We start from the raw sequence: 13,371 nt of genomic DNA on the forward strand, positions 1-13,371 counted from the left end.
GGTTGAAATGCAACTCAATTTAGAAAGGGCAACTCAATTTAGAAAGGGCGTGCTTGAATGTTGGCTAAAAGCATTTAACTTATAGTTTACAACACCATAACTCCCTTATCAATCAAGAATCTATCTGGTCCAGTTTTAAAAATATTCAATGACTTAGCTTCCATTGCTCCTTGGGTAAAGAGTTCCAAAGTCATAACTCTGACAGAAAAAGATTCTCATCTTTTGCTTAAATGGAAGACCACTTATTGTGAAACTGTATTCCCTGAATCTAGTCTCTCCCACAAGGGGACAACTTCCGTCTCAGCATCTATCCTGTGAAATCCTCTCAGGACCCATAGAAACCATTACAGTATTCAGTATAGGTGCACTATGCAGTTGTGCACTAGTGTTGGAGGTAGTAACATTTTTAATTTGATGAATGGGGTGCTCATGACATCAACAACTTTGTTGATTTTAGATTTACCAGTGCTCCATAATGCCTAGGGCAGTTACTCACTTAATAAATGAAACTTTTTCATCCATCTTTGAATAAATGATGGAATGAGATGAGGAACCAAATAGTATCGGCAAAACCAAAAATGGCCCTAAGTGCACAGGTTATTAGTAAGCAGCCTTGGTACAATGGCACTAACTCTAGTCGAGTATAGGGTAACAGGGCAACAATCAGTTTAGGAAATGTCCTTATTTTTCCACCCTGTTGACTTGATGTAAGTACTATAGCTTTACTGGAGAAACTTGACTCAAGGTGCGTTGCTCTGAAAGCTGAATTTTCAGCACTATTACCAGGAAGTTGTTGGGGCCCATGACCTCTGTTGTGACTATTATGCTGAACCTTATTCAATATAACAGTCAATCAAAACAGCCAAAAATTGGCATCTTCAATAGTGTGTTCCTCAGGAATGGATCAGCCCTATTGAGCATCAAAAGAACCAATCACAGAACTGGACTCAATGCTATTTTCAAAAAGCAAAGATATAGAGCAAAAGAAAACTTAAAAATACTAGAAAAAAAATTCTAAGTTTTACAGTTCAGAAATCAGGAAAAAAAGTTTTCCCAGGTAATTTTAGCTAGTATCATCCAATAGCTCCCTTAAGAATCTTGAAATGAAAGCAAACAATCAAATCAAGACCACAACAGCCTAGTGTGTACGCTAGATTGAAAAAGTATCCCCCCCCCCACCCCCCCAAATCAAAACATATTCCCAGAAAATCAAGTGTGCTTGGGAAGAAAAGTGCCCTGCTTCATATGCCCGATGCCAACTATATGTCTTACCATGCCCAAGCCCATATAACTATAATCAACTTATCAACACATGCTCCCTCGTGTTCACACCATCCATACCAACTTAGCCAGTGCCCACAATGGAGAGACAGGACTCCCAGAGATAAAATAGTGTCAAAAGATGCACTCATTTAACAAATGTCATAAATTTTTAAATCAATGAGTTAATTATCTTCAACACTTAAATCATAAAAACAAGCATCTCCACTTATTACTTTAAGTAACTGAACTGTGAAACACTGAACTGACAGGGATCCCACTGAGACAATAATAGAGTATAAAAATTAAGACATGCAAAATAAATGCAATGAGAACCCTCAGGCTATGACAAAGATTATAACAGTAAACATATTTTAATGAAAAATTGAAGAGATCCACTCCTACCCCAAATTTAAAGGTGAGCTTCCAATGAAATGGCATTGTCATGGCTTCAAATACTTCATCAGTTCCATCATCATTCCAATCCAATGTATAGCATCTTCTTAGATTAGATTCCCTACAGTGTGGAAACAAACCCTTCAGCCCAACCAGTCCACATTGATGTTCCGAAGAGTAACCCACCCAGACCCATTTCCCTCTGACTAATGCCTCTAACACTTTGGGCAATTTAGCATGCCAATTCCCCTGAACTGCACATCTTTGGACTGTGGGAGGAAACTGGACCATTTGGAGGAAACCCACGCAGACACAGGGAGAATGTGCAAACTCCACACAGACAGTCGCCCAAGATGGAATCGAACCCGGCACCCTGGTGCTGTGAGGCAGCAGTGCTAACTACTGAGCCACCGTGCTGCCCCACTATACATATTCACGTCTAATTCTAACAATCCAATTATATACTTAATCCCTCTTTCCAAAACGCTCCATTAACCTTAGACTTTCAGAAAGGACTCCCAAACCATTATAACGAAACTGGACCCAATTGAAAACAGATGCGCTTTGATGTGCAGTTGCCTGCATGAACTGAAGATGTGCAAAATACAATCCACCTCTGTTCCCATTCTTCTGCAATTACAAAAATAATGGATGCTGGGTCCAGAACTTCAAGAACCAGGACTCCATGCCATTTTGGCAAAGCTGGAGCCCTTGGCCTGTAAAAATGTAAGCTTAACATTTTTATAAATCACAATTCAAATCCATTGGTAAGTCTTTTCATTAAAGAGCAACATATAGATGTAGTATAAGATGACAAGATATGCCAGAGATACAAAATTTATTGTAAAATTAGACTGCTTGCAAGAATTTTGAGTATAAAATACAATTTATGCCAATATACAATCCAAATCGTTGATGTAGATACAGAAAAAATAAAATCTTCCATATCACAATGAGTACTTCCCTGCAACTAATTGCTTTATATTTACTCCCACAAACTACAGACTTATAAAATCATAAAAATATTGGCTCTTCTACTAAAATTTCAGTATAGCATTAATATATTTTCTTTTCCCATCAAGCACTAGAAGCAACTTGCTGAACAAATTATACAGTAAAGATAAAAGCTCAACCTTGCCAAAAGTAAATAAAATAGCAGGAAAATCAAAAACCAATTGTAAAGCAATTTCTGAAATATACATGCAAATACGTGACAAGAATATGACGGGATGCAGGGGTTTTCTATTTTCGAGATCTAGTAGAACGCCCCATTGGCTTAGCTGGTTGTGGCATGGCAGCAAGTTTGATTTTTGGGGAACCATCTCCTTTGCCTATTTTTCTGCCTTGGTTTCTTACATTTCCAGTCACTGTTTCTGTAAAGTAATAGAAAAAATAAAATAATTTAAAAAGAAAAACCTTTAAGTATCAACAATGCACACAAATTAGACAGGGATGGTTAGTAATCTCAAAAAAGGTTCCTCTGGAGAAGAGTGATGACATGATGAATTGCATAATCATGTTCCTATCAAACTAGAGACCAAAACTAGAGACTTGCATTCAAATGCTGTCAAGTATTCAGGCACAAGTTGGAAGAAGTGGATAAATTAGGTTAAAAGATTGATCGTCAGTTAACAATGACAAAAATATAAAAGTATCGGGTGACCACCGTATCCACGGAATCTGTTTCTGCAGGTTCAGTTATCCGTGGTTTACTGCGGGCAGAACATATTAAATGGAACATTCAGAACCAGGGACCGAGGGCTGCCAGGGAGGAAACTTTCTCATTTAAATGAATGGGTTCGCTCCTATTGGCAGTTTCGGGCTTGTGCGGTGGGTCTTGAAACATACCTCCAGTGGATATGGGGGGGGGGAAGACTACTGTAATTCATAATCCTCAACACATATGCACGCCCTTGAATCAAAACCCTACAGAAAATGGTACAATTATGCCTAACTTAGAGGGGCAAGCATTATTGTACCATTGTCTGCATCAGACCATAAGCATCTCTCATTTACAAAGAGATTCAAGTAACAACGTTCATCAAGCCTGGGGCAAAACAATGAAGTAGGCCCGAGGTGTAAGGGCCAACTGGCATCACTCTGGCCATCTGAGTTCCATAACTAGAAAGGATTGAGTGGGTAAGTGACTAATCAAGCAAGTGACAGATGGAATATAATTTAGGCAAGTATAAAATTATCTTGTTAGGCAAGTTGAATGGAGATTTTGGAAATGAGTGTAAAAGTAATACCGTATTGGAATTTAGAGTTTTCATGTATCCCTGTTCACAAAACACAGATGTTAACATGCAAATATAGCAATCAACTTGGAAGATCAACAGTATGGTCTGGTTTTATAAATTATGTCAGAGAAAAATTATCTCTACGAAATAGTGACCAAAAATAGTAAAATTTAGCATTCAATTGGACAAAGAAGAACTAAAGTCAAAAACTCAGCTACTTCCCTTAAAATGAGCTGTTATAGACTAGGATAAGAGGACTATCCGATGTCATATTAGATGGGCCTATACTCTGGACTTTAGAAGAATGAGACACTATTTCAATGAAGCAATTTCCCCCTAGTTAATAAGGGGGTTGACAAGGTAGATGCTAAAAGGCACCGTCTGTAGGTAGTGTATGCCTAGGACTAGGAATCAGTCTCAGGTGTATGAGTTGGCCATTTCGAACCAAAATGAGAACATTTTCTTTTTTCACTCAATTAAGTTTTGGAATTATTTACATTGGAGGGTTATGATGCTAAGTCATTCAATACATTGAAGGAGTACATATATAGAGAGTAATGCAGACTTGATGTAAAAGTTCAACCTTTATCTAATGAATATTAAAGGCTGTTATAACCTTCCTCCTCCACCTAGTTCTTGTACAATGGAAGATGCCAGATATTCCAATCTATTTACAGACAGATGTATCTGTAATGTGGCCCAAAAAAGTCAAATGTTTGAAATAAAAGGAATTGCGATTTAGTGTAGATAAAAATAGAATTCAACTTGGAATTTAAAAACTTATAACCATTTATATTACAAGCATCACCAATATTAAACTTAAGTAAACCTAAACTACCGCTAGCTCTGTAGCATTTAATATTCATTCTTAAATGCCCAGAGAGCAGTTAAGAATCATCCACATTGCTCCAGGGGTGTGGAGTCATACGTAGGCCAGACTGGGAGAGGATGGCATTTTATTTCACTAAGGGATGCCAGTGAACCAGACAGTTTTTTTCTGGCGATCAACAATGGATTCATGGTTATCATGAGACTCTTAATTTCAGACTTTAAAAAAAATTAAATTCAAATTCCACCATTTGTCATGGGAGGATTCAAACCAGCGTCCACTGAACACTATCTGGGTCTCTAGATAAACATCTAGTGATAATACTACTAGGCCATTGCTTCCCCAAATATATAACCAATTTTAATGAATTAAAAGCAATTTGTGTTGCTTTAAATTGTTTAAACATGTATTATAAGTTTGTTTTGAATTCCTTAATGACTTGTTTTAGAGAGATGAAAAGTAGTTCTTACCAATTTTTGATTTTTTGGGAGATAAATCGGTCGTTTCTGTAATAGCACGCTTTCCTCTGAGGGTTCTTTTTGATGAACATAAAGGTGCTGGCTGAAGTGAAGCACTAACAACTGACTGATCTGAAATTGGTTCTATTGCTGCAGGCTCACAAGATTTGTTTGCCCTCGTAACTCTCCGAGCTGGTTTTGCAGATTCCACTAACTGGAAGCTGGGATCTTGTGCTTTGCCATTATCTTTCAGCTCATCTTTCCTGGAATGCATCTCCTCAGCACCATTTGTTCGCATTTCAATGTTAGGTCTCCTCCTTTTATCTATTAATTCATTTTTGTCTACTTGAACAATCATATTAGCAGTTTCCTTGTCATTGTTTCGTCCTCTTCTGGCTGTCTTGGTCTTTTCAGATTCAGTAGCTGAATTTACTGTGATTTGTTTCTTTCCAGTTGCATTTACGCTCATCTCCTGACTGATAACAGCTGAAGTGCTTCTTTTAACCCTTCCACGGCCACCCTTTCTGAGAACAGGGTCAACTGCTTCTTCAATTTGTGGCCCTTCATCTGAAAATGCTTGCTCAACAGATACAGCATCTTTCTTAACATTTTTTGTTTTGTTGTTTACATTAGTAACTGGCTTAGGCAGCTTTTTGTCAAAAGATTTTTTTTTCTGAATACCTTCCTCAGTTTGAGTTGCTTCTTTTGAAGTTGTCTTTGACAAATTCAGTTGTTCTGCAGCTTCAAAAAGTGCATTTTCCACTTCAATTTTTGTTTCAATCTCTTTTGCAGATCTTCCCTTTCTAACACCTCTCTTGGGTCGAGTGTTTTCTTTGATTTCACATTCACCTGACAATACTGTATCAGTTTTCTTAGCATCACTCATCACTTCAAAGGCTTTTGCTGCTTCATTAATACTTTCACATTTATTTGCAGTTTGCTTAGCAGCTTGCACATCTCTCACCTTTGCCTTAGATGAATCCATAGCCATTTTACGTTCTTCTTGCCCTGAGGTCCCACTGACTGGAACATGTTGCTCTTCATCATTAGTTGTGATTAATTTCTGCGCTGCTATGTTTCTTTTTGATTTTCTAGATGGCAATTCTTTTACATTTTCTTCCTCAATTTGAGTTAATTTCAGTCTAGCGTTTCCTCTTAGTGGTCTTCTTATTGATGTAGGTGATGGCTTTAAGACTGATTCACTATGTTGACGGGTCTTTTTTGTTGCAGACATTCCTTCCTTAGCATTTTCATATTTATCTTTAGTGAATGCCTTTGATTCACACAAGACATTAGCTTTTCCCCTTTTTGGCCTTCCTTTCTGTTCAGGTGATTCAGGAATTACACATGAATCAGCAATTATTTTGTTGCTTGCACGCTCAGGTACTGCTTTACCTGGTATTTCTATTGACTCCAACGAAGTTTGTGGATTTACTTCTTTTGCAGATTTTCCTCTTCGTGACTTTCTTTCAAGTACAGGAAGCTCTGTTCTCTTAAATATATCTTGCAACATCTCTACTGTACCATCTAATTTGGCAGATGCAATGTTAGAATCCCAGTGTACACTTTTCTTTAATAGTGCTTCATCAAGTTCTTCTTTTCGCAATTTCTTTGCCAGAGCAGATTCCTGTCCAACTTCTTCCAAAAGAAAATCCTGCGGTCCTCTCTTTCCACGTGTGGATCTGGATTTGGAACAAGCCAAGTCTTTTTCAAGTAATTTTAGATTTTCAGAGTTAACTCCATTTTCTTTATCTACCACTTCCTCATTTCTTAAATTATCCTGTAAGACATTTGAGTCCTTTAAGATTTCAGCACGTGTACAGCGTGTTCCTCTCCTCGTGTACCCATCTGTTCTACCAAGTTGCTTTTGTCCCTCAGGTTCTTCAACATTCTTCCTTCTCTTTGATCTTCCTTTTGTAATAAGCACTTTTGGATCTTCAACTGGAAGGTCTTTAACCTCCTTGTCGTTTACGGAGGTTTTTGATGATGCACATTCATTTTTCGTCATCACTAATTCGACATTTTGGACGTTACTAGTTTCCTGCATTGCTAGGTTCAAAGGTGAATTGTCTAATTTTTCATTTTGTATGCATTGAGTTTCCTTCTCATCTTTTGAGGTCTTTGCTATAGGCAAATTTTTCAGTTCAGTAACTTCGATAATTTCAGTTTCCACCTTTCTTCTTTGAAGTCTCTTCCTTGAATTTTTGTGCACCATCTCTTCAACTTGTAGCACTGGAATTTGTCTTTTATCTCGCCTGTAGGTCTTTGCTGAAGTAGAAGGGTCTGTTACTTCATTGTCTTGAATATTTTGGGCTTCTGTCTCATCTTCAGTGCTGTTGACATTTTGAACTATCTTCTTCCCTCTCAATGATTTAATTAACGGTGAAAATAGCTTGTTCAACTCCTCAGCTTTACATGGAGAATCATTTCTAATTGGAGTGGCATTGTTGCTCGGCAATTCTTTCGATTGAACATTGAGAATATTTTGAATTTCATTCTTCCCATTCAACACAGTTACTTCCTCAATTTGATCATGGAGCGCATCTCCTTTGCCTGGAGTAGTTTTATTTGATCTAAGTGACATTTTCACATCAACATCTTGATTGTTGCAGATTTGCTTTCCTTTTGTTGAGGCAGACGGTTGCTTTGATTCAACCTGTGGAATTTCATTCTTCTCTTTCAATAATCTCCTTGCCTGCGATTTCAACACATTTATTTCCTCCATTTGCTCTTGGGGAGACTCTTTTTCCCCTGGCATGGCTTTATTTGATCTAAGCGATATTTTCTCATCAGTTATCAGACTGTGAACTTTCTTCCTTTTTGTTGAGGCAGACAAATCTTCTGACTCAATCGGTTGTATTTCATCCTTTTCTTTCAACAATCTCCGCGTCTGTGGCTTCAACACAGTTACTTCTTCAATTGGCTCATGGGGAGATTCTTTCTCATCTGGTGTGGTCTTGTTCAATGCAACTGACATCTGCACATCAACATCATTAGATTCCTTCTTTGCTAAAGATTTCCTGGTTGAAACCATTTTGCTTACTTCCTCTATGCATTCAACTAAATATCTGCTCTTATTTGGTGTGGCATTCATTGTCATTAGACATTCTTTTGTACCAATTTCGTTTCCTTCCTTCCTTCCTTTTAACGATCTCCTTGCTGGTAAAATTAATTTATTCAATACAGCTTGTCCATCTTTAGATTCTAAAAAAGAAAATAATTTTCAGTGTCAGTACAGATACTATGAATTAATCCTATCCAATTTAATATTTTGTTTTTTGCCAGAACAAACACATGAAGCGATAACGTCAAAACTAAATCTATTTCCTTTTGAACTGTTCTTTTTCCTTCAAACCACACTCACTACACTGATGCTGGCAATTATAACAGAACCTTCAGCCAGTGCAAATTTTGGGTTGGAAACAAATTCAGGTCTCAAAAAAAAAAAAATGGCTAACATCTAAATCATTGTAATGCCCACTTCCACTCTATGCCTGGAAATTCATATAGAAGTATGGCCCTAATAATTAGTTGCCTGAGATAATGGATCCATAGTATTGCACACACCCCTTGCTCAAAAGTAAGAAATGCTGCCTCCAAATCAGAGAACTGTTAGTTCTCAGTACCAGTAGCACCACAAAAAGCATGTCCAGACCAAGCCAGTGATGGAAGTCAGATAGAATATGTGGGACGGGCTAGTCAGGTTGCCTTGCCTTCAAAGCAGGAGGCAGCAATCAAGAGGTCAGTGGGAAGGGGTTTGAAGAATCACAGCTGAGGGTCATACTTTTTGTTAGGATGCTGTCTGGTCAGACTCAAGGTGCTCGAGCAGGACCGAACACTTCCTTCCCTTGATAGCCAAATTACATGGCATGGGTACTCACCACTGCTGGCAAAATACTACTGCAGCAGAAAAAGGACTTTACTTAAGTACCTCAACCCCAACACAGGCAGTCCACCTGATATTTTCACTGCTCTCAGCAGAATATCAGTGGAGGTGAATAGTGATAGGAATGGAACCCCTGCTATCCTATCGAATTTTATGTCCTCAATCCTGTCTGCCTGCCCCCAGTGAAGAGGGCTACATAATATTTCAGCAGTAGACGCTAGGGTAGGGAATAGAGAAACAACTTTGACATAGAATCCAAATCCACTGGAACCAGATCTTCAGCATGCAGTACAGAATCCACTGAAATCAGGTGATCAGAAAACTGCTCATGGTTTTGAAATAGATCCCATAGGTCATGCCTCCGGTTTAACTATAATAATACATGAAGAGGAGAGGGGAACAATTAAAGAATTCAAGTCAGAACTCTTACCTTTAGAACTTTGGTTAACTAACATTTTAGTTGCAAGGTATCACTTCTACCAGTAGAAAGGTTTTCATCGTTAATAAGGATTCTTTATCCATCAGATTTAGGAATATTAATTAAGCATAAAATTAAATTTCATTCTCCCAATAAGTTAATTAAAATAATCCAACTGTGTGACATGTTTAGGGAAATGGAAAACTTAGGCCAGATAATTTGTGAAACATACCAGCTGTTTGGCTCTCCAAATAATCAACACTTTTAGTTTCAAACATGTGAGAAGTTTCAAACTGCTCAGGTTGTAGCATTTGCAGTTCTTGGGAAGATGGAGAGGTCACACGTTCAGTCTGAATTTGTCCCTTTCTAGACACCTGAAATTAAAGTAAGTTGTACGTAAGAATACACAGCTTTAAAATATTCTTTCACTTACCTTAATCCCATCACTCAGTTTTAACTTAAATGTAGAGTCAGGTACTTTAAAACACACCAGCGTAGTGGAGTAATAAGATATACCAAAGCATTTTGGTCATACTTTAGACCACGTATGAATCTAGTGCAGGACTGGAAAGGAATTTAACTCTATCAAGAGAAGGTATATTTTTCATTTAATGTGTACTGCTTTTGGGGCAGACTATGACCAGAACAGAAACTGAACTGGGAAAGGAAACAGAACATGCGAAGATAAAAAGCCAACATATCCTCAAGCTTCTAAGGAAATAGAAACAAATCAATTTATATCTTACTTGCCTTAACATCTGATGTCAGACTTGAATTATCACAGGTTTGTCTGGAAGATTTTTTTGTTGTTGATTGTAAGTCATCGTGATGTTCTACAACCTGGCTCAATTTATTTTCTGTTGTTTCTATTATCTGTCTAACACTATTCATATTCTCAGGTGATATAGGTAGTTTATTCGTTGTCTCTTTGTTTGCACTTCTCTGTAAACTTGGTTGCAGCTTGGAATCTGGACTCTCTTCAGTTTTTATAGCAGCTGAAAACATTTCATCCAAACTCGTCTTGTCACAGCTTTCCATCTCCTTCACAGTATGAAATAAGTTCTTTATTCCAACATAGTTTACTCCAGGAGATTCTGCTTTTTGTTTAGTTTCAGTCATGAGCTTAGGCAGCCCAGCAAAATTTTCCACTGGCTTGCCTTTGACTCTGGGAGTCTTCATGATTCTTTTAATACCAACCATATCTTCCACTGGCTGGCTTTTGATTCTAGGAGTCCTCATGATCCTTTTAATACCAACCATATCTTCCACTGGCTGGCTTTTGACTCTGGGAGACCTCATGATCCTTTTAATACCAACCATATCTTCCACCGGCTGGCCTTTGACTCTGGGAGACCTCATGATCCTTTTAATACCAGCCATATCTTGCACAGGCTTGCCTTTGACTTTGGGAGTTTTCATGATTCTTTTTACACCAACCATATCTTCCACAGGCTTGCCTTTTACTTTTGTGGTGTTTTTGTAAAGATCATTTATACCAGAAGAGAAATCAACTCTGCATCTCAGTAAACGCGAAACTGAATTGCTGTATTTTCCACTACTTTGACCAGGGGTACTTAATGGTGAGACAGCCATTACACCTAAAAGAAAAAGCAACACAAACATCTTTAAAGTGTTATGCATTTTCAAATATTGGCAAAAGACTTTGTAACATAATTTTTGATGTAATTAGTCATTGAAACTTGTTGACATTGTATTTATGTTACTTCAATTATCTTTCCTATCTATAACACACTATATAGTATACTACATCAACAAAGTCTTATTTAAACTTCTTCTAATAAATAAACTTACACCAATTCCTGCTCATCCCCCATGTCTGTGTTCATTGTTTATACTGATTCCAGGCTCAGCAGCCTTAAAAATTCAGTTTCCAATCACATCTAAGCAATGCTTCATTCTAACTCTGCAACTTCATGCAGCCTTACAAAACTTGAAATTTTTTGCTTTTCCATACATCTGGCTCCATGTAAATCTCCAACTTTCATTAGTCCACCCGTGGCAGCTGGGCTATCAGACACTTAGGCCTCAGGTTGGGCTTTCTTACTAAATCCTTCAAACTCTCTCTGGTTTGGTTCTATTTGGTAACTTTCCTGTGAATAGCCCCTCTATTAGAACGTTTACTACATTAAAGTGGCACTATACAGATACAGGCCTTGTTTGTAAGTTTTGGTTATTACATTAGAAGTAGATAACTAAAATGGGGAATAAGTTATATGGGAGCACAATTTTAAAACCCTAAAAAAATACTTCACCCCATGTAGGTAGGCGGTTGTCTAAGCTTAAAAGCTTACATAAATTGTAGTTTATTGTAAATATTTATCTAAGTACCTGCCACAAGTGGTTATTTTTGATGGAATCTTTATAAAGTTGTTCTGACTCATGATACGTTTCCTATTTTACGCTTCTAGAAGATGGGTTGCAGTGATCTGCAACATTTCTTTTATCATCCTATATAGCCATCCAGAAACCTTGCCCATACCCACAATACTTGCAGCTTAATGCCTCAATCGGCTTCTCTATTCACTGTACCAGTGAAGTTTCAGGCTCCCCATACAACCTCAGATTTTATCTTGCTCTGTTCTATAAGCTGCTCCCCCATAAATTTCTTTATTACTTCTGGTCATAATCTCTGTCATAATTGATGTTACTTCTTTCTTTATCTTGTCCAGAATTATTGCATTCTTCATTAGGTTTTAAAGAACAGGCACCTGTTCTTTCAAGCACTTAAAGTGCCGACAAGAAAAATAGCCCAATAAAATTCCATATTTAATATATTGATTTCCAAGCTGGGAAGCTGGCTTTGTTTTTACTGCATTGTGTGAAACTGATCAGGTTTGAACTGGGAAAAAACAATGAAAGCAAGAAGGTATAAGAAATGCAGAAAAGAGGGGTTGGGGGCGGGGGAAGAAGAAAGATGTGAAGACAAGAGATAATATAGGGACTGAAGAAGCAAATGTAGTATTAACATAATAGCCAGTGATATTGCACTCACCAGTTTCTTCGGGTGTTTTGATAATGGACTCTTCGAATGATTTCTGTGCTATTGGGTTGGCCAGAGCAGTTTGAGAATTATCAACAATATCTGAGGTTAAGCGTACTGGCTGTGTGCTCACATTTTCATTTGTTGGAGTACTAAACATTTCAGCCATGCCTATATTAAAATAACATCAAAAAAAGTTATGAACATAATAGTTTACAAACAGTGTCGCAACTTTAAAAAAGGATGGATAGAAGTTCCTGAAAAAAAACTGGATCATGCTGCTTTGAATTCAAAATGCTGAAGTTCATCTGGCCTCAGGATATTTAGAAATGCCACCAATGCAGGAATAGCAATATAGTTCCAAGTCAGGGTAATATGTGGCTCAGTGGAAAACTGCAAAGAGATGTTCCCATGCTTTTCCTTCTTGGTGAAAGAGAGGTTTTGGAAACTACTGTTAAAAGAGCCTTGGTGACTCATTACAGTGTCATCACTGAACATTGGTGGTGCAGGCAGTGTTGTTTTAAGATTACAGACGTGCCCATCAAGTGGGCTGCTTTGTTTTGAAGATGCACTCATCTAGGCAAATGGACAGAATTCCACTAGCAGCTTATTTTCCACAGGATAGTCTTTGAGAAGTCAATTTGCAAGATTCACACTGCAAACTTCCCAGTCTTTTACCTATTTTTGTAGCCACTAATTGACTGAACTGGCCCAGATATATCAATGATGATATTGTGAAAAACACAGCTTTTGCTGTACCCAGTGTCTTTAGACATTCCTTGATGTCATTTGGAGTGAATTGACCTAGATGAGGACAGACACCTGTGATGTTTGCATCTTAAAAAACCAATAATAGATCATCCTCTTCTGAGTGAAGATGGTT

The 13,371-nt window shown here is 37.7% G+C and overlaps 1 protein-coding gene across 1 annotated transcript in view; it reads right to left on the reverse strand.

The window, feature by feature from the left end:
• Window positions 1-2,457: 2,457 nt before the first annotated feature.
• The window catches only part of LOC122561135 (proliferation marker protein Ki-67-like), a 41,685-nt gene continuing 30,771 nt past the window's right edge, over window positions 2,458-13,371 (reverse strand). Inside the window, exons 12-16 of the mRNA XM_043712605.1 lie at window positions 12,501-12,659; window positions 10,238-11,085; window positions 9,720-9,861; window positions 5,196-8,387; window positions 2,458-3,029 (exon numbers count right to left, since the gene is read on the reverse strand). Coding sequence (XP_043568540.1) covers window positions 2,899-3,029; window positions 5,196-8,387; window positions 9,720-9,861; window positions 10,238-11,085; window positions 12,501-12,659 — 4,472 coding nt within the window. The 3' untranslated portion in view covers window positions 2,458-2,898. The remainder of the gene's footprint in view (window positions 3,030-5,195; window positions 8,388-9,719; window positions 9,862-10,237; window positions 11,086-12,500; window positions 12,660-13,371) is intronic.

This window comes from Chiloscyllium plagiosum, chromosome 22 (genome assembly GCF_004010195.1).
Source record: "Chiloscyllium plagiosum isolate BGI_BamShark_2017 chromosome 22, ASM401019v2, whole genome shotgun sequence".
NCBI lineage: Eukaryota > Metazoa > Chordata > Chondrichthyes > Orectolobiformes > Hemiscylliidae > Chiloscyllium > Chiloscyllium plagiosum.